At 44.3% G+C, this 18,361-nt stretch overlaps 1 protein-coding gene across 3 annotated transcripts in view; it reads right to left on the minus strand.

Annotated features, from left to right (window-relative positions):
• The window catches only part of PRICKLE2 (prickle planar cell polarity protein 2), a 319,076-nt gene that overhangs the window by 54,556 nt on the left and 246,159 nt on the right, over nucleotides 1-18,361 (minus strand). For all 3 annotated transcript variants that reach the window (XM_077325062.1, XM_077325064.1, XM_077325063.1), the window contains one exon: nucleotides 11,894-12,007. In XM_077325062.1, the coding sequence (XP_077181177.1) occupies nucleotides 11,894-12,007 (114 nt within the window). The remainder of the gene's footprint in view (nucleotides 1-11,893; nucleotides 12,008-18,361) is intronic.

An 18,361-nucleotide genomic window follows, 5' to 3' on the forward strand; every position in this document is an offset into this window, starting at 1 on the left:
GATTAGCAGCAGGCAACTCATGCCTCCACCAAGGGTCCTGGCAGTTCTAGGCACATGGAGTTGGTGGGTGATGGGGGTCAACATATTTTAAGGAATAGATCACAGCCCTGGAGTACAGCTACCTACTCCAGGTCTGGAAATACCTAAAGATTTGAGAGCAGAATCTGGGAGAGTAAGTTTAGAAAGTGGAGGGATATAATGTCACATAGTCTACCTTACAAAGCAGCACAGCACTTCTCAATGGTGCCGCTACCACCAAGTCTAGTGCTATAGCGCCCAACTTGGAACATTCAAGAAAAAGCCTGACGAAAATCACATGCTGAGAATGGGCAGGTGGAAGTGCCCCATGCTACTGCAGGCACCGCAGACATTTTAAACAGGCACACTACAGTGGTTCAGAAGCACAAAGAAGAGGTAAAAATGGAAGAAAGAAGTTTACCTCAAGGACAACTTAACCACACTTTGCTAACAGGATGCAGGCGGCTTTGTATGGAAAGATAAATAAAATCTGCTAGCAGCTGGTTGCTAAAACAGTTGAGGCAAAAATTCCATCAATATCCAGCTACCAAAACAGAGTACAAAGGCTGTCCGAAAAGGGCCTTCGTCTTCTCTAATGCCCACTGACCTAGTTTCTTCGGAGTCAACTGAGCAATGCTAATTCACTTGCCACTTAAGTCCAAGGGAAGGGACACAGGACGCAGTCCATGCTGATTCAGGGCTTTATTTGAAAGGTCTTTCAGTGGTCCTTGTAGAGTTCAGCAAGCACCAGACTACAAAACTATAATGAGTTGACGGCTGCACAGGGAAACCAAACTCGGGCGTAAACCAAGGCTACCACAGCCTTGTCAAGATGATTAAAGGGGTGCCATGAATTCATTTCTTGTTCGGAAATGATTAAAATATACATCACAACTTGTCAATACCAACACCACGTTTTGTTAAGGGAGAGACACAGGCCAGTCAGTAGGAACTGTGGGCCGGCAACATTCAGTGCACTGGCTGCAGTCCCAGAGTGCCAACAGGCCATGCATAAAAGATCCTCTTAGTGCCTCTGGGTATGTCTCCAAGTCTTAAGTCACAGACCAGATGAAACTTTTGAAACACTCTACAATAGATGGATAGCCATCTGACCGGTCAGTTCTCTGAAGGTTCAAGGGGATGGCAGGTTACAGTGGACAAGCGATAGGGTTGTGAGTGTCCTGCATAGTTTGGGGGTTGGATTAGATTACCCAGGAGATGCCTCCGTTACTCTATGATTCTATTTAAAAAGAATCTAACTAAATGACTGCATGCCTTACTAGCAATTTTGAGTAACGTTGGCACTTGAAGCACAGATCTCCTTTAGAGGTTCACAGGTTAGCCTTGGGTCAGCCTTCCTCTCCCGCAGCATAACCACAGACTTGCTGTGAGGATAAAATGGTGAAAGGAGAACCATGGATGTCTTAAAGGTGCCTTTGGACTCAATGAATGTTGGGATGTATCACACATTCGTCCACTTCTTTGACCTGACACTTATTACAGCGACATCTACTTTGTAGACCAGTGGTTCTCAACTTGGGGGACAGGACCCCTTTGGGGGTCAAACAACTCTTTCACAGGGGTCGCAGCAGGGCGAGCAGCTTCGGGGGGGGCGCCAATGTTGCTGCTCCTCCTGAAGGTGCCCACCAATTTATATACGATTTATAACCAATTTATATACAATCATGAACAATCAGTTGCGGTTTAATTTCTGTGAAAGAACACTTGCACAGTTTTAAAGGTCGGGGATCACCACAGCATGAGGAACTGTATTAAAGGGTCACGGCATTAGGAAGGTTGAGAAGCACTGTTCTAGCCGGTAAGTAATGAGGTTAAAAGAAAACTTCCTCTCCTCAGACCACAATCTGGATACGTCAATTTCCTTTTTATAAAATGTATCAGAATTTGCTATGATGTTATGGTATTTGCTCCCTCGAACCACCGGTTTCCCATCTTTACAAAGATAAGAGGGAAAAGCAAGACCAGGCGGCCTCAGAAAACATATTGCCTCTTCATATAATGCAGTTAGTTCCGTAGTTAATTACTAAAGCAACTCCTGCAAGGCGGGGTGATGTCTGCTATTAAGATTGGCTTTAACATAGGCCCAAAGCCGTTAACAGCAATTAACCATGAAAGCCAAGGAGAATCTTCATGGTTAGAGGCAGTACATCTCTAAATGCCAGATGCTGAGAAAAGCAATACAGTTTGGTTGTCCTGTTCGTTACTTTCTAGAAGCTGGATGATGCTGGGAGCTGATCCTTCACCTAGCAAGCTAGAAGGGTGAGGTTGTGTATATATGCATTGGAAGGCTGATGGGTTGAGTCTGGAAGGGTTGAGTGAGGAGGAAATGGAGTGTAAGCAAACTTGGCTTTGTCATGACATCATTTCCAGGAGAAATCCGGAAGTGACACAGAGTAGCTCTAGGAATCACCATAAAATCTATAGTAGAATGGGCAAAGGAAGATGCTGGCAGGAAGCCTCTGTTGGTATACGCAACAGTATATGCAAGTGTACATGACTGAACAGAATATGGAGAATGGGCATTGAGGGAGATGTGCAGTTAACATATTTAGGTCAGGAACTTCCTGGCATTTTTCAAATAATCTCCTCTGTGCCCTGATTGGCTGAATTGGAGGTTTCCTGCTCCTTTGTGCACACTTCCTCCCTGCTTGCTTCCAGAAGAGAACAGACTGAATGACTGCATCCAGAAAAATAGTGAGTTAGACAGGTCTCTCTCTTGTCTCCTTCTTTATTCAGTTCTTTCTGTTCGAAATAAAACTATTTTATTCTTTTAAGCAGCCTGGTGCTCTGCCCCTCTCGTTGCATAATTAAACAGTCTCCACAGCGAGAGATCTGACAGCTCTAACGACATAGCTGTATATAAATACACACAGGCACAGAAAAGTTTGATAGGTCATGGAAAGACTATCACATCTTCTCTCTCATACATAGACACGACAGAGGAAAACCGTGCAAACACAATATCCAGCCTTTTCTGGACATCAATTAAATAATTGCAGGCTTGATTTGAGCAGATGGCGTTCTCTAACATACCAGCATTATTTAATTCATTTCATATATATAGATAGAAGTTTAGTTATGGTTGCTCCACACTATGCAAATTGAGCAAGTAAACACTCCAGATTTCACAAACACCCGCTGTAACCCATGGGTTGATCCCATCCATTTAGTTACTGCACTGTGGAGGCCAATGAAGACAGCCAATGAAGAGAGCCCCGCTAGCCTCCCTGAAATGTACTTTTGCCTTGTACGCATGCAGAAATAAATGTGCATATTTGTTTCACACATTACAGGGTTAAAGTAGGCAGACATGAAGCCTGCAAAATGTGCCTGCTAAAACTGCCAGGTACAAAGCAGTCCTTCTTCAGCTCATTGTATCCTTATCAAAGTATAAAATGACAACCCTCTTCACAGTTTAGCACTGATTGGGCCTAAGAGAGGCAAGAATAAATAAATGGAGAGAGGGGGTGAGGAGGCAGAGATCATCCAAGCCAAGGAGGAAAGGTGAAGGTTTGTTTTAGAAGAAGAGTTGGTTCTTATACCCCGTTTTTCACTTCCCGAAGGAGTCTCAAAGCGGCTTATAATCACCTTCCCTTTCCTCTCCCCACAACACACACTCTGTGAGGGAGGTGGAGCTGAGAGAACCCTGATATTACTGCTCGGTCAGAACAGCTCTTTCGGGACTGTGACTAGCCCAAGGTCACACAGTTGGCTGAATGTGGAGGAGCAGGGAATCAATCCAAGTTTGCCAGATTAGAAGCTACCGATCTTAAACCACCATACCATGTTGGTTTTGAAGATCAAAAGATGCAAAACATTCCTCCCAAAGACCAGCATGCTCGAATGAATGGAAAAACAAAAAGAGTCCTGTGGCACTTTGAAGGCCGACAAACTCATTGTGGCTTAAGCTTCCATGGCCTCATATAGTGCACTCTGACTTTCCTGGAAAGAAATCCCACTAATTAGACCTGTGTAGGATTGTAAGAAATTAAAGACGCTTGCTCCTGGAGAGGAAACCTATGGCAAATCTAGACAGCATGCTAAAAAGCAGAGACATCACCCTGCCAACGAACGTGCATCTAGTCAAGGCTATGGTCTTCACAGTTGCAATGTATGGCTGTGAAAGTTGGACCATAAGGAAGGCCGAGAGTCAAAGAATTTATGCTTTTGAACTCTGGTGCTGCAGAAGACTCTTGCAAGTCCTTTGGACTGCAAGGCAAACAAATCGGTCAGTCCTAGAGAAGATTAGTCCTGATTGCTCCTTAGAAGGCCAGATCCTGAAGATGAAACTCAAATACTTGGCCACCTCATGAGAAGGAAGGACTCCCTGGAGAAGAGCCTAATGCTGGAAGCGATTGAGGGCAAAAGAAGAACAGGATGACAGCGGATGAGGTGGCTGGATGGAGTCACTGAAGCAGTTGGTGCGAACTTAAATGGACTCCGGGGAATGGCAGAGGATAGGAAGGCCTGGAGGATCATTGTCCATGGGGTCGTGATGGGCTGGACACAACTTCACATCTAACAACAACAAGGATTGTAAGAAGACCTGCTCAGGATTGCTCTCTTATAGTGCCATCATAAGCAGAAGTATACCCTTGTACACCCATTAACTTAAGTGGACTTTAAAATTATTCTCTTATTGGCTAAAGTTTGTTTGGTCTCAAAGAAGCTATCCCAGATTTGCTTGCATGACAGCCAGAATACATCATGACATAGATTTATTGGGGGAGGGGAGAGGAAAATAGGGCAGATGAAGAAATGCTAAGGAGATGAAGCAGGGTATTTTACTCTATGGCTGTGACTTTTGTCTTGAGGGTGGAGGGGAATGCGCTAGAACTCCACCTGCTTACAGCTTCCATCACATTTCTCAAATCGAATTAATGAGACAACTTTGTCATCACCATTTTCAGGACTTCAGTCTAATTCAGGGTCCTTTCTCTGCTTCTATTCTTTGTTCTGCATTATATGGCAGCCAGATGTCAAAAGTCATGGTACAGAAACAACTCGGTACTCCTCTACAGAAAGGTATTTCTTAGCATCTGCAAGAAGCAAAGGGTGTGTATGTGCATGCATGTGTGGGAACGGGGTTATGAGAGGCAGCAAGAGTGCAGCTGAAGCTGTAGGACAACTCGATGTCACCAAACATCCAAGTACACGTGGATCTGCCGGCGTTAGCATCAGGAAATGATCACATGGTGTTACGTAATTCTAGCTGGCTTCAACGGGACCAACATCCCATAAGTAGATCATGCCAGCTTGCAATGTTCTGAGAAAGAACAAGGAGGACCAGGAGTGCGGGGAAGTGGGGAGAACTTCTGATGTTTGCCATAACTTTCAAATTCTTGCCAGGTAACCCCAGCCAAGTATGAAACAAGCAGGAAACGTAAACTTTGGGTGCACTACATACACTTACTCAAACATTTGATCACTTGACGGGTTTCTGGGTTAAGAGTAGACAATGCATAGGAAATAATGTGCGTGCATCTGGCATTCTTCAGGGTCAGCTGGACTGTTGGGGAGGCTTCTTGGCAGATGTTTTGACAGCCACCCCCTCTGGCAAGTTCAGTTCTGTTTTTAGACTTCTGGTTGGTTTTATAAGCCTGTTTCATTATTTATTGAATGTCTCCCCACCTTGTTGATGGCATCAACTCACTTTGCGCAATCCACCTGGAGTCCAATTGGGAAAGGTGGTTTATAAACTAAGTTAGTTAATTAATTAATTGAGTACTTGGATGCATCTCTTTGTGGCCTTTAATGTGTGATAACTGGCTGTGAAAAGAGTGGACAGGCTCCTGGGAACAATACAGAAAACATGCCAAGGGAAGAATTAACATCTGATGTTACAAGGAGGTCTAAGGGATTGTTCTGGAGGCCTGCCTCAATGGAGATCTGCTGGGTTTGTTGAGAAGTGAGGACTGCACTCCCAGGAGTCTTTCAAGTGCTCCTCGCTGGGAAAGCTTGTCTTGCACTTGGCAAGGCAACAAGGGATGGTGTCCGTCAAGGATATGCAGGATGCAGCCTTGGGTCTTATTGACACCTTGACACACTTTAGATCAGGGGTAGTCAACCTGTGGTCCTCCAGATGTCCATGGACTACAATTCCCATGATCCCCTGCCAGCATTTGTCATTCAAAGATGTGTCATTCAAAGAAACTTGGAGCAGTTCTGCTACCACATGTTCGATCACCTTACCAAGAAAATTTAGGGAGTGGCCTGTAAGTCAGCCACCTTATCTCGAGCAAATGAAGGTTTCTTGAACAGAAGTCTAATACCTGCTTCCTTCAAAGGCCTAGGGAGAGCCTCCTCAAGTCAAGGAGGACTTAGTGCAATCCTAAACAGTTACTACCTTTCAATGCTAATTGACTTTAATGGGCTTGTAAGGGAGCAGCTCTGTTTAGTTTTGCATTGTTGGACATCTGGATATGTAGACCATCAACCGTCTCTGATTTTCAAATCTACTGTAATTCGAGCCACACTAAATCTAGTTGTGGAGGATGTGAGCACAAGGTTTCTGAATTTAGTTTCTGAAACTGATTCCTTCAATGGGAGAACCTAGAAATTACTGCAGCAAATAGGAGATACAGCTTTGCTGACTGGGCAAAAGCTGAAGGCTTGCACTGTTCCATCGTTATATTATTTTATTATATTGTTATACTGTTACATTATTCTGTTATATGGTTACAACCACTGTTATTAATTACTGTATGTTTTAACGAAGACTGTTTCATGTATCGTTGACTAGTTTTAATGTAAACCGCCCTGAGCCTTCGGGGAGGGCGGTATATAAATCTAAATAAATAAATAAATTAAATAAATAGGGTCAAGGTGCTTAAGCCAATCCAATCATCAAATTTGTACTGCTTCCCAGTTGCAAGACTGATGAGTACTCTGATGTTTGAACACCCATACTTGTTATAACTGATTAGAAGATTAAGACTTGAACAATGAGGTTCTTGTAGGTCAAGGCAATTTAGTCTCCTTTTTCAGAAGCATTTTGTTCCCTGAACAAACTGTTTCTCTTCAATGGGGGAACTTCCAGAACAGTATGAAGATGAGGCTACAGCAAGAAGGGAAAGCCTATCAAAATTGCACAGTTGCTCTATTTGCTCTAGCTGTTCATAGAATCCTAGAGTTGGAAGGGACCATAGGCCACCTAGTCCAACCCCCTGCTTAATGCAGGATCAGACTAAAGCATCCAGGAGAAGTATATGTCTAGCTGCTGCTTGGTCCACAGGCCCCAGATCATTCTCGTCACTCTCCTCTGAACCCTTTCAATTTTGTCCACGTCCTTTTTGAAGTGTTACATGAATAATGTTTTGTCTGCTAATGCAATAAATATATATAGAAAGGGGAGCAATTTTGGCCAATTCCCTCCTCTTATTCCAGTCCCTCACCCTAAGCTGTATGAAATATAATTCTGGAGGCTTCCTTGACCCTCAGCAGCTGCTTTTCAAGAGGCACAGGATAGGAGGGGAAGATAATAGAAACTGCAGTCACAAAGTTGTTTCATTTGTCGAAAGCTTGCATACAAGCTATACTTCACCATTTTATCTAGTTAGCTAATAAATATGCATCATTCACTGATCTTAATGTCTTCGCTTGAATTTAGAAGGATAGGGCCCTAAAAGTACCACCAAGGCCTTGGGCACCAACCATACATCTACAGAGGAATCCCCATAAGGCAAGTGTTGAGATTTAATAGCTTTTGAGTCTCTTCCAATGCCATGGTTTTCAAACTGTCCACGTCTTTTTGGAGTGAAAAAGATGTTCTCACCCTCACAATGTAAAATTCTAGAGAGCCTCTGGGAAAACAGGCCTTTTACTTCATACACTGAAACTGCTATTGACTTATCAGTTAGGTTGCCGGGACCAGGCTGGGAAATACCTGGAGCTTTTGGGAGGGGAGCTTGAGGAGGGCACGGGTTGGTAGGGGAGGTGCTTCAGTAGGATATAATGCCATACACCCTATCTTCCAAAAAGGCCATTTTCTCCACGTGGACTGTTACCTAGAAATCATTTGTGATCCCAGGAAATCTCCAGTCACTACATGATGGTTGGCAACCAACAATTACCAACTAGGATGATGTAGCTAAGGCAATGTGTATTCCTACATACTAGCAGAATTATTTAGTTCAAGGGGAAGATCACAAGTTGCTCATTCAGGATACTAATTTGTAATAATATATATTGCCGATATGTCTACCATGGAGCAATAAATGGCTCTTTAGGATTTCTGGTACAGGAGGAATACATTTAGTTAAGCTAAGTAAGGTTCAAAACAAAATATTCCCCGTTTCCCGTCACAAACTCTTCTGAGCCTTCACAGATGCTAAAACCTGCTCCTTGCAGAGAAAGCTTGTCTCTCCACACACTAAATGTGCTAAACTATGGCCTACTTAAAACTTGTTACTTTCACATTTCCCCACAGGTTTCTTAAATGAAAAATTGTACTGATGCAATTTATAGGGAAATGTGGGAAACAGTTTCCAACTTTCCTTCTCCCCAACTGTCACTCTTAACTCTTGAGTAATCAGTGCACTACTTAATAATTATATTAAAAAAAACAATTTAAGTCACTGTCAACACAATAAGAGAAGCCAAGACGGTTCAGCTTATCAGATGCTCAGCTTGATAAGCTGTGCTTAGAGACTTGTGTGGCCTCTCAATGAGGGAAGTTGATAAGGGAGGGGAGGAACTGGCCTTTTAGGTTTTGGGCATAGGGCCAAAGCCTAGTTCTGTGGGGACAACTAACTGAAGAAGATGAGTTGGGTTTTGTATCACACTTTTTACTACCCAAAGGAGTCTCAAAGCAGCTTACGATCGCCTACCTTTTCTCTCCCCACAACAGACACCCTGTGAGGTAGGTGAGGCTGAGAGAGCTCCAAGAGAACCATGACTAGCCCAAGGTCACCCAGCTGGCTGTATGTAGAGAAGTAGGGAATCAAACCCACCTCTCCAGATTAGAGGCTGCTGCTGTTAACTGCTACACCAAGTTGGCTCTCAATAAAAGGGTCAGACATGACCCGGTGCTTGCACAGGGGATACCTTTACCTTTACCCATGATGTTGTCTGAATACCAAGGCTGTCCAAGGGCTGGCTCGAGTTTTGGCCAGATTTGCCTCGAGATGAAGGAAATCACCAAAACTGGATTTGCCACTTGTTATCTCGCTTCACATCAGGGAGCAACCAGGGGTAAGGGAGAAACACCTGACAGTCTCTGCAGTCTTCTGCCTAACCTCGCACCTCCCCTTCCCCTCTCCATTTCCTGCACTGAGAATTAAAAAAAAAAAAAAAAGGTGTGGTCCATGTTGCTGCCAAACCTTAAATAAAATGTTCTCCTCACTGTGCATGGTCATTTTGGGATCAGGCGGGCAAAACAGTCCCGTTCGTATTTCCTGGCAGTGGGTAATCAACGGGGAAAGGGTGTGTGTGTGATGAAGCAGCCCTCTCCCGATCAGCTAGGCATCTTTGCTGTTTGTTTTTAAGCACATTGCTTACACACAGTCACTCTTTGGGGTCCAGTTACCTTTTCCAGCCTCTCCTAACTCTACCCAAACATAAATACATTCTGAAACACCACGAAATCCAAAGGGGGGAGGGAATGCTTTATCGTTCTGATGTTTCTCCATAGCAACATGAAAGTGTTGATTTTTTTTATTAAAAATGCTGTTGTGGTGTTACCACCTAGCAATGCGGAAATTACTTTTTTTTAAATTTATTTTCGGAGCTCAGGGGGATGGAAGTTTGAGTCCCCGAGAGAACCGCTGTGGCCTGCTGTGACTGACAAGCCGAGGAATGGGGGGAGAAGTTCGACTTGTTTTCCCTTGCGGCCTCGTCGGGAGGCAAAAAGCCGCAACAAAGCGAAGGAAAAATGTGGGTCTCCCAGGAGGAGGCTTGCAAAGCAGGAGGCAGCAGGAGGTTTGCACCTCCATGTGGAATCAGTGCAGAATGGGAAAATCCTGGAGGTTGGGGTGGGGGTGGGGTAGACGGTTGGAGGGCAGGTTTGGAAAGGGTCCTCAATGGGAGCTTAGTAGGCATATGATACCATAGAGGCTACTCTTAAGAGAGCCAATTTGGTGTAGTGGTTAGGAGTGCGGACTTCTAATCTGGCATGCTGGGTTCGATTCTACGCTCCCCCACATGCAACCAGCTGGGTGACCTTGGGCTCGCCACGGCACTGATAAAGCTGTTCTGACCGAGCAGTAATATCAATGCTCTCTCAGCCTCACCCACCCCACAGGGTGTCTGTTGTGGGGAGAGGAATGGGAAGGCGACTGTAAGCTGCTTTGAGCCTCCTTCGGGTAGGGAAAAGCGGCATATAAGAACCAACTCTTCTTCTTCTTCTTAAAAGCTGCCATTTCCTCCAGGCGAAATGTCTCTATCTTCTGGAGTTCAGCTGTCATTCCAGTATAAGTTCAGGCCCCATCTGAAAGTTGGCATCCCTGTCCCTCCATGATCTATATTGAGATTTGTTAAGACCCCTTAGTTCTGTAGCCTCCCCAGGAGTTCCTGACTACAGGAAGTGAATACCAGCTTTACTTTATGGGCCCCCTTAGGGAATTTGTAAGCTATTGTGAACATTTCTGAAAAGTGGGGTACAGATCTCCAAAATTATATACGTCCAGATATCAACCCATATGCTCTGAGCTGAATGGACCAGGCTAGATTGATCTTATCAGCTCTCAGCAACTAAGCAGGGCTGGCTCTAGTTTGTACCCAGAGGAGGGACTACCAAGGAATAACAGGGTTGCTACGTGGAGAAAGGCAGTGGCAAACCACCTCTGAACATCTCTTGCCTTGAAACTCCCACAAGGGATGTGTGTAGATGGGTTGAGACCTGTAGAAAGCTTAGCTATATGCTGCTACCCCACAGTATTTCCCTTCAGGCTCAAAAACCAAGAAACGGGAAAGCTAGTATTTGCTACGAGTATTCTAAATAGCACAGAGATTTGAACTTAAGTGAGAAGTGAGCACCATTCCCTTCTCCTCTGCCGATTAAGCCTTCCTTCTCGGCAAACAGGAATGGAGACACCCTGCCACCAAAGCCATGGCTCTAGTCAGAGCCACTCAGAGCCCCACCTGTGGTCCCCTACAGCTAAGCTATTCTACTCCATTTGTCTCCTTTAGCAGTGAGACAGGAGTAGCATGCAACTGCGGGGCTTCAGAAATATCCCCTGACTGCTCACAGGACCCACCATGTTCAGCCTTTCCATCATCCCCTCTCCCCGTCGAGTGTCAACTTATAGAGGCACCACATGGAAATAATTCGGGCAACTTGGTCTAATAGGTGTTGAGACTAAAACCCAAAGCGTTCTTTTCTGACTAATCGGTGTCGATGCCATAAATCTGTACGGTTTGCATCATTCAGTTTCAGTAGGAAAGCTGCGATATAGACAACAGCACGGGAAGGGTTTATACATATTCTACACACCTGCAACAATTCCAAAGAGGAAGAAAGCAGTTATAGTACCTGTCCGTAGGTGAAGTTAACAGGCACATGGCTTCTTTGATCTTAGAAGGACTGTAAAGAACATGAACTCAGGCAATGCAATTGTCATTGTAAGGAGCATAAATCTCCAGACTGTATCTGAGGATCGTGTTCCCCTCTGCCCAATTTAATACTGCCGTAGAGAATGCGGAGTTTTGCTATCCTCAGCCAGGATGGGGAAAAGCTGATCCCAGGAAAAACAAACAATTATATGGCTTTTACATAAGAGCCCTTTAATGGTTCATTGGGCAGAAGGCTGGGTTAACCAGCTAATTGTTACACGCCACAGCAACATCAGAAAGAGAGCCTTGTCCCCTGCTAAGTGCGCTAAGCAAATGTTTCCCCAATTATTTCTAAATGACTCACCTCATTGTCGTGGGGTGGCAGCTGGTGTAGAAGCTGTTTTATGCGGGCTTTCTCCCCGGGGCTGTTCACGTAGGGTACTTTGTCCTCTGGTAGGCAGCTGTAGTACTGATGAACCTAAATGTTAAAAAAGGGGGACTGCAGTAGTTGGTTTTTGCTTCAGACATAGCTGCTTTGAGCGACAAACCAAAACAAGATCGACCACCTTGAGCAGAACCCTCAAGAGTCCTGAGGTGCGCAGTTATGACAAGGAAGTTCCCTTAAGACACAGGCAAAATGTTCTACCTCAACAGAACAAAAAAGGAAACAGAGAGAAAAGAGCAGGCTGCTTTCAGTGGAAACCGAACCCGCCAAGGTCGTTCTTTTACCGTTTTCTCTGTTAGCCTCCAGAATGTGAGCATTTTCTCTTGGCCTAGGTGGATCTGTCAGCACCTGCCTTTGTGAGCATAGGTTAAGACGCCACCACCTGGCATCCAATCTACGACTGGGGAGCTGAGCCTCCACCTACACATGAGCCCCGGAGGCCTTCTCTGTAACAATTTGTGAAAATAATCAGCAGATAAAATCTGTCGGAAGGCTGGGCTCTCCCTTCAAGTCTCGGAGTATGTAATTAAAAACAAACATGAAAAGTGAAGCCCACGGTGCAGTACAACAAGGCCGGGTCCCAAGAGATCCCGTTTGTAATGCATTTGTTGGTTATGTGCACACGTGTCTCCACCTCGGCTTAATCTATTGCAGTAACTAGCAACCCGAACTAAGCAGCTTAGCTCTGCCCTGAACTCAGCTGTCTCAAAGGGAGCAGGAACCTAAAGTAATATTTGTCAGGATGAGACAGTCCCGTAAAGTGGAGTAGGAATGCCTCTCTCCTTTGAATTTAGATCTAAAATCTCTAGCTGGATTTACTCGACACCTGCTACCTGAAAGGGCTAGTTGGAAGCACTAAATCTGTGAGCTTCCATATGCAAAATATTTGTTCTTCCATTGAACTGCAGCCCTTCCAGTTGCTTAGTTCACATTCAAAGGCAGAACCTCCAACTCAGCAGTCTGGATGAACACCACAGAATGTTCCACTGACATGGCAGTGTGCCTTCAGAAACTGAACAACCGGTTGCTACAACATGCACAGCGAGCATGGGAAACCATCTTGGAGGGTTGGATTGGATCCAGACTACATCGGCTATTTCCTCTGATCTCATCTTTCTGCTGCAGATCCCCCTCTATGTCATGTCTCCCCCAGGGTCTCCTATTCCTAGGATTGCCAACGCCCAGGAGGAACAGGACATCCCTGCCCCCACTTTTTTTCCCCTGCTGGTGAGAGAAAAGTCAAAAGGTCCTTCCAGTTGACAGCAGGACATTCAATTTGAGAAAAACCTGGAAATTACATCGTAAAATGACAGAGTTGTTGTCCATTCCTAGAGATGCCTGATATCACTTCCAGGGGGGGGGGGGAATCTATGGTTTTACCAGTGAGTTTCTCATTGGTTGCCAGACTAACACTACACTTCATATATATCTTTGGTTCAGCTGTCTTAAGTGGACGTACTTAAGTACATGTATCATGTTCACTACTAGGATGTTGCTGAAAATAATCTTCTGATGACCAACTCTAACCCTGACTTTAATAAGAAGATAGTCACCATCACATTGCTTGCATCATAAAGCATCCTAATAAATGGTACATGGTTATCCAGGCGATGCTTCATCTCACAGGAAGATCTCCTATATACCAAGGTTGACAGGACCCTATTCTTTAGTGATGCTAGGATAAAAGGTAGAAAAGGTAGAAAAGGAAAGGCCTTCTCTGTTGTGACACCTTTACTTTGAAACTTCTTTCCTATCTATTGTTCTCTACATATCCTGTCCTGCCTCCCAATTAGGGTTGTGAACCACCAGGTGGTAGCTAGCCATCTCCTGCTATTCCAACTGATCTTCAGGCAACAGAGATCAGTTCACCTGGAGAGAATGACTGCTTAGGAAGGTGGGCTCCATGGTATTATATCCCATTCAAGTCTATCCCTTCCTCAAAACCTACCCTCCTTAGGCTCCCCCCCCCCCCAAATCTCCAGGTATTTCCCAAGCTGGAAATTCTCAGAGAACCCAGGGTGCCGTACATGATTCTACGCTCCTCCATTTTATCCACACAACCACGCTATTCTAGTAGGAAACGAGGGAATGAAAGGGACAAGGTCACTCAGACAACTTCATGACTGAGAGGGGCTTTAAACCTAAATCTCCCCTTCTATACAGCCTGACATTCCAACCACTCCAACCATTATACCACACTGGCTCCCAAGAACCTCCCAAGAGATGCTCAGCGGGCCTGTCTAGATATGTTTCTTAGTTAAGACCATATTAATCCAATGAGAATTTTGGGTAATGTAGATTTCACCCAGAATTTAAGTGACAAATTATTAGAATCTGCTGCTTACGGATGCACATCATGCATCTGGTCAAAGGAGCTCTGACTCAAGAAAGCTGAGTGCCCTCAAGTTGCAATTGACTTGTGGCAACTCCAGCAATGGTCTTGCAAGGCAACTGAGAGGTAGAGGTGGTCTGCCATCTTGTTTGGTGGTCTTCCATCCAAGAACTGACGCTGCTTAGCTCCCGAGATCTGACAAGATTGGGCTAAACCATGCTGCCTTCCCACCTAACAAATGCCATGTATGTGCGTCAAGTACCTTAAATCACAGTAGACTGATAGTGACCCCCCCAGGAGGGGCTTTCAAAGCAAGTGAGAAGCAAAGGTGGTTAACCATTGCCTTCTCTGCAGAATTTTCTTCAGTGGTCTCCCATCCAACTACCGACCCTGCCTGGCTTCCAAGATCTGAAGAGATCAGATTATGCCATGCTGCTTTCCCTCTCCGAGGAAAACTAACACTGGAACAAATATCTGTACGGTACTACCGGACTCCTGCTTTATTCTGCTGCCACACTGCTACCCACTGGAAATTAACACATTGTTGACGGTACCTGCCACAAGCCCTGGCCATGGCCAGGAATGGTGGGAAATAAATCTATGAATAATTAAATGAATAAATAAATTATACCATGTGGCTATACTTGATTTACACTAACCTTAAACGGCTTCAATGTGTTTTCACAGTGTTGGACTTACCATGAATGCCCCCCATATACATGATTAATCATTTCCATAGAGATCACAGAAAGAGGGATTTCAAACATTGTATCAAAAATCCTAAACGAATGGAAGGAAGTTTGTGCAACCATCCATAATATCTCCAGCGTCATGATGTTACTTCTCCAGTATTAGGAGCCAATCATTCAAGCAAGGAAGCCGTTAAGCCAAACAGCAAGAGCTATATTCCGAAATGACTTACAAATTAAAAAAATCTCCATGCCACTTACTTTGCATTTATAGCGCATCCTTCACTTGATCCTTGAACAAGCCGTTAATTAAACAGCTCACAGAAGACAGACACAATGTGAGAAGGACTAAGTCAGGCTGAATTTCTTCCCATGTAGTTGGGTGATGGAAGACATAAGCCAAGTCCTAGGCAAATCCCATTCTCCACTGAAATACTTTTGTTCCTGACCGGCTAAATTGCCAATCAGACTCCCTTATCAATATTGCCAACTGCCCTCTTGCTTTGTCAACCCAGCTCTCAGATTTTCAGCTACTGAGCATCTGTGCCCAATATGCCCTTGAAACTGCATGAATCTAGAAGTAATTTATTCTTGACTGGCTGCCAAATTATGTCACGCTGGTCCCTAAGGTAACATGTGGTAAAGACGTCGAGCATATACATGAAGAGATAACAAGTATAAATGGCAATCAGGTTATTATGTATGCATATATTTGTCTCCTGGCCATCGAACAGAAAGACAAAATCTGCACCCAACGCCTTCAAACATTTCCTCTGGGAAGTTTTCCATTTAATAATAAAAGTTATCTCCCATCAAATCCGAAAAATAGCTCCATATGAATGGGCAAATAGATCTGGGAATGTACACCTGACCAAAAACAAAGAACACAGATCCTGACCTGCCCTCTGCCACCTGGAATGAACTAAAGGTAAAGGTAAAGGTGCAAGCACCGAGTCATGTCTGACCCTTGGGGTGACGCCCTCCAGCGTTTTCATGGCAGACTCAATACGGGGTGGTTTGCCAGTGCCTTCCCCAGTCATGACCGTTTACCCCCCAGCAAGCTGGGTACTCATTTTACCGACCTCGGAAGGATGGAAGGCTGAGTCAACCTTGAGCCGGCTGCTGGGATTGAACTCCCAGCCTCATGAGCAAAGCTTTCAGACGGCTGCCTTACCACTCTGCGCCACAAGAGGCTCTGGAATGAACTATACATGTTCAAAGAGATGTGGATCAGTTCTGACAGACACTCCACACATTGATAACCACCACCAAATCTGCTTCTCCTCTCATCAGCTCATCAAGCCCTACTTATAGCACCTCCTTGCTACGGAGGTGAAGTGCTGATGGATTCATCAGGTAAGATGTTCCTCTGCTTTGTCTTCAAAATCAAGTAATTCACACTGACACTGCCTTTTGTTGACTATGATTGTCCCATCATGAGAAAATTCAACAGCACATATAGCTTTATGATATGGAAATGCTCCCGTTTTTTTCATTTCCACATTGAAAATTCTTGCTTGTAAAGAATCTGTAACTATTACCGAACTGCTGAGAAAGGCTCTCAGAACCTTGATGGTCCATGTTTCTGTTAAAGATGGTGAGTCTACTGAAGCTACCCATCAGGTATTTTTAGACATGTTTATTCAGACTACTAACCCAACCCAACTGGATGACTCACTAGGTAATAATGGAGTTTTAAACGCCAGTAAAATGAGTTAAAAAAAAAAACCCAGTAAAGACAAATAAAACCTAAGGCAGTAATCCGCATCCTCTGAAATGCACCATTCTGAATTATTTATGTGTGGCTAAGTGTATACAACTGTACATATGATTTCATGCTTATTCTTGAAATTATATTCATCTATGGCGGTTCTAGTGCAAAGATTTACATTGTCAAAATGCTCAAGTTTTGGTAAGTCTCCTATTAGATAGAGATCTCCTATAGCAAGGCAATATCCATCATTCTTAATCTTAATTGTAAATGCCAGAAATGGGATGTCTCAAAAAAGCATAGCTGGAGTGATGAAGCTATTAGTATGTTGGACTGGGATCTCAGAGATATGGGTTCAGGCTGTCTGGCGTGAAGCTTGCTGGATCATCTTGGGCCAATCGCTGTCCCTCTCAACCTAGCCAACACCAAAGAGTTATTGTGAAGACAAAATGGAAGACTGGAGAATCATGTATGCCACCAACCTTAGCTCCTTCAAGCAAGGAGAGGATAAAAAGTATATTGGACAGATTGACAGATGGCTGGTTAACCATAATTATGATGCATCATAAACAACAAGAAAAGTCGGCTACATACTACAAAGAACCGTCAGATGCTTTCAAAAAAATGCCAGTTACCCATCCAGCCTCCCCCCTCCCAAAAGAAACCCCTTCTAGTTTAGTTTACTCTGTGTATTATGATGTGTATTTCTTATCTGCATGTATCAAGGAATACCTGCCTTTTGCCCCTCTTGATATGGGTAATCTGAGTTGGATGTCATGATGGTGAAGGAAGAGACTTAATTCTATGTGCGGCTTTCAGCAGCTGTGTTTTTCAAGACACCATTCTTTTCTTTAATCATAGATTTGAATTATGACCATACTATTTAAAAAACAAACAAACAGGGCATGGGGAGCTACATGCACTTTGAGGAAAGCCCCTATAAAATCTGCAGGACCCCATTCTGACCCACAGTGCTAAAAATGGGGTGCCAGACATGCCCTACCTTCACATGATGGTGCTTGTTATGGGAAATACTACCAGTGCATCATGACAGAATATACACATTGAATGCGACACAATGTTGGCATGCTGTGGTAAGCAGCTATGCTACTGCAAGGGCTTAGAATGAGGGTGCCAGTCTAGCAAGAACTGTGTTTACAAGCCTCATAAAACGCTGATGGATGTTGCGCTTGCCCTACTCCAGGGGTGTTCAAACTGCGGCCCTCTAGATGTCTATGGACTACAGTTCCCATGAGCCCCTGCCAGAGAACGCTGGCAGGGTCTCATGGGAATTGTAGTCCATGGCCATCTGGAGGGCCGCAGTTTGACTACCCCTGCCCTACTCACTCTGAAATTCATACAAGCTTGTGAACAGAGAATCTCACATCTGACATCAATTCTCTTCCGGAGAACAGAAGATTCACAAGATAGAGGGGGGGGGGGGTTTGAGCGATGTGAGAGAAACAAAAGTCTGAGAATAAATGGGCTTGTCAGTCAGACAGTCTGTACTGAAACAGCTTACGCCAAGGACTTCAACACAACAGCCCCTGATACTAGCTCACTCTTCAAAAAGTTAATACGAAGAGTCTTTAGCTCGTTTTGTTGTTTTTCCAGACAGATCCTTAAAAGTTTCCTATAAGCCCGTATAGTGAAGA

This window comes from Paroedura picta, chromosome 3 (assembly GCF_049243985.1).
Source record: "Paroedura picta isolate Pp20150507F chromosome 3, Ppicta_v3.0, whole genome shotgun sequence".
NCBI classification, from domain to species: domain Eukaryota; kingdom Metazoa; phylum Chordata; class Lepidosauria; order Squamata; family Gekkonidae; genus Paroedura; species Paroedura picta.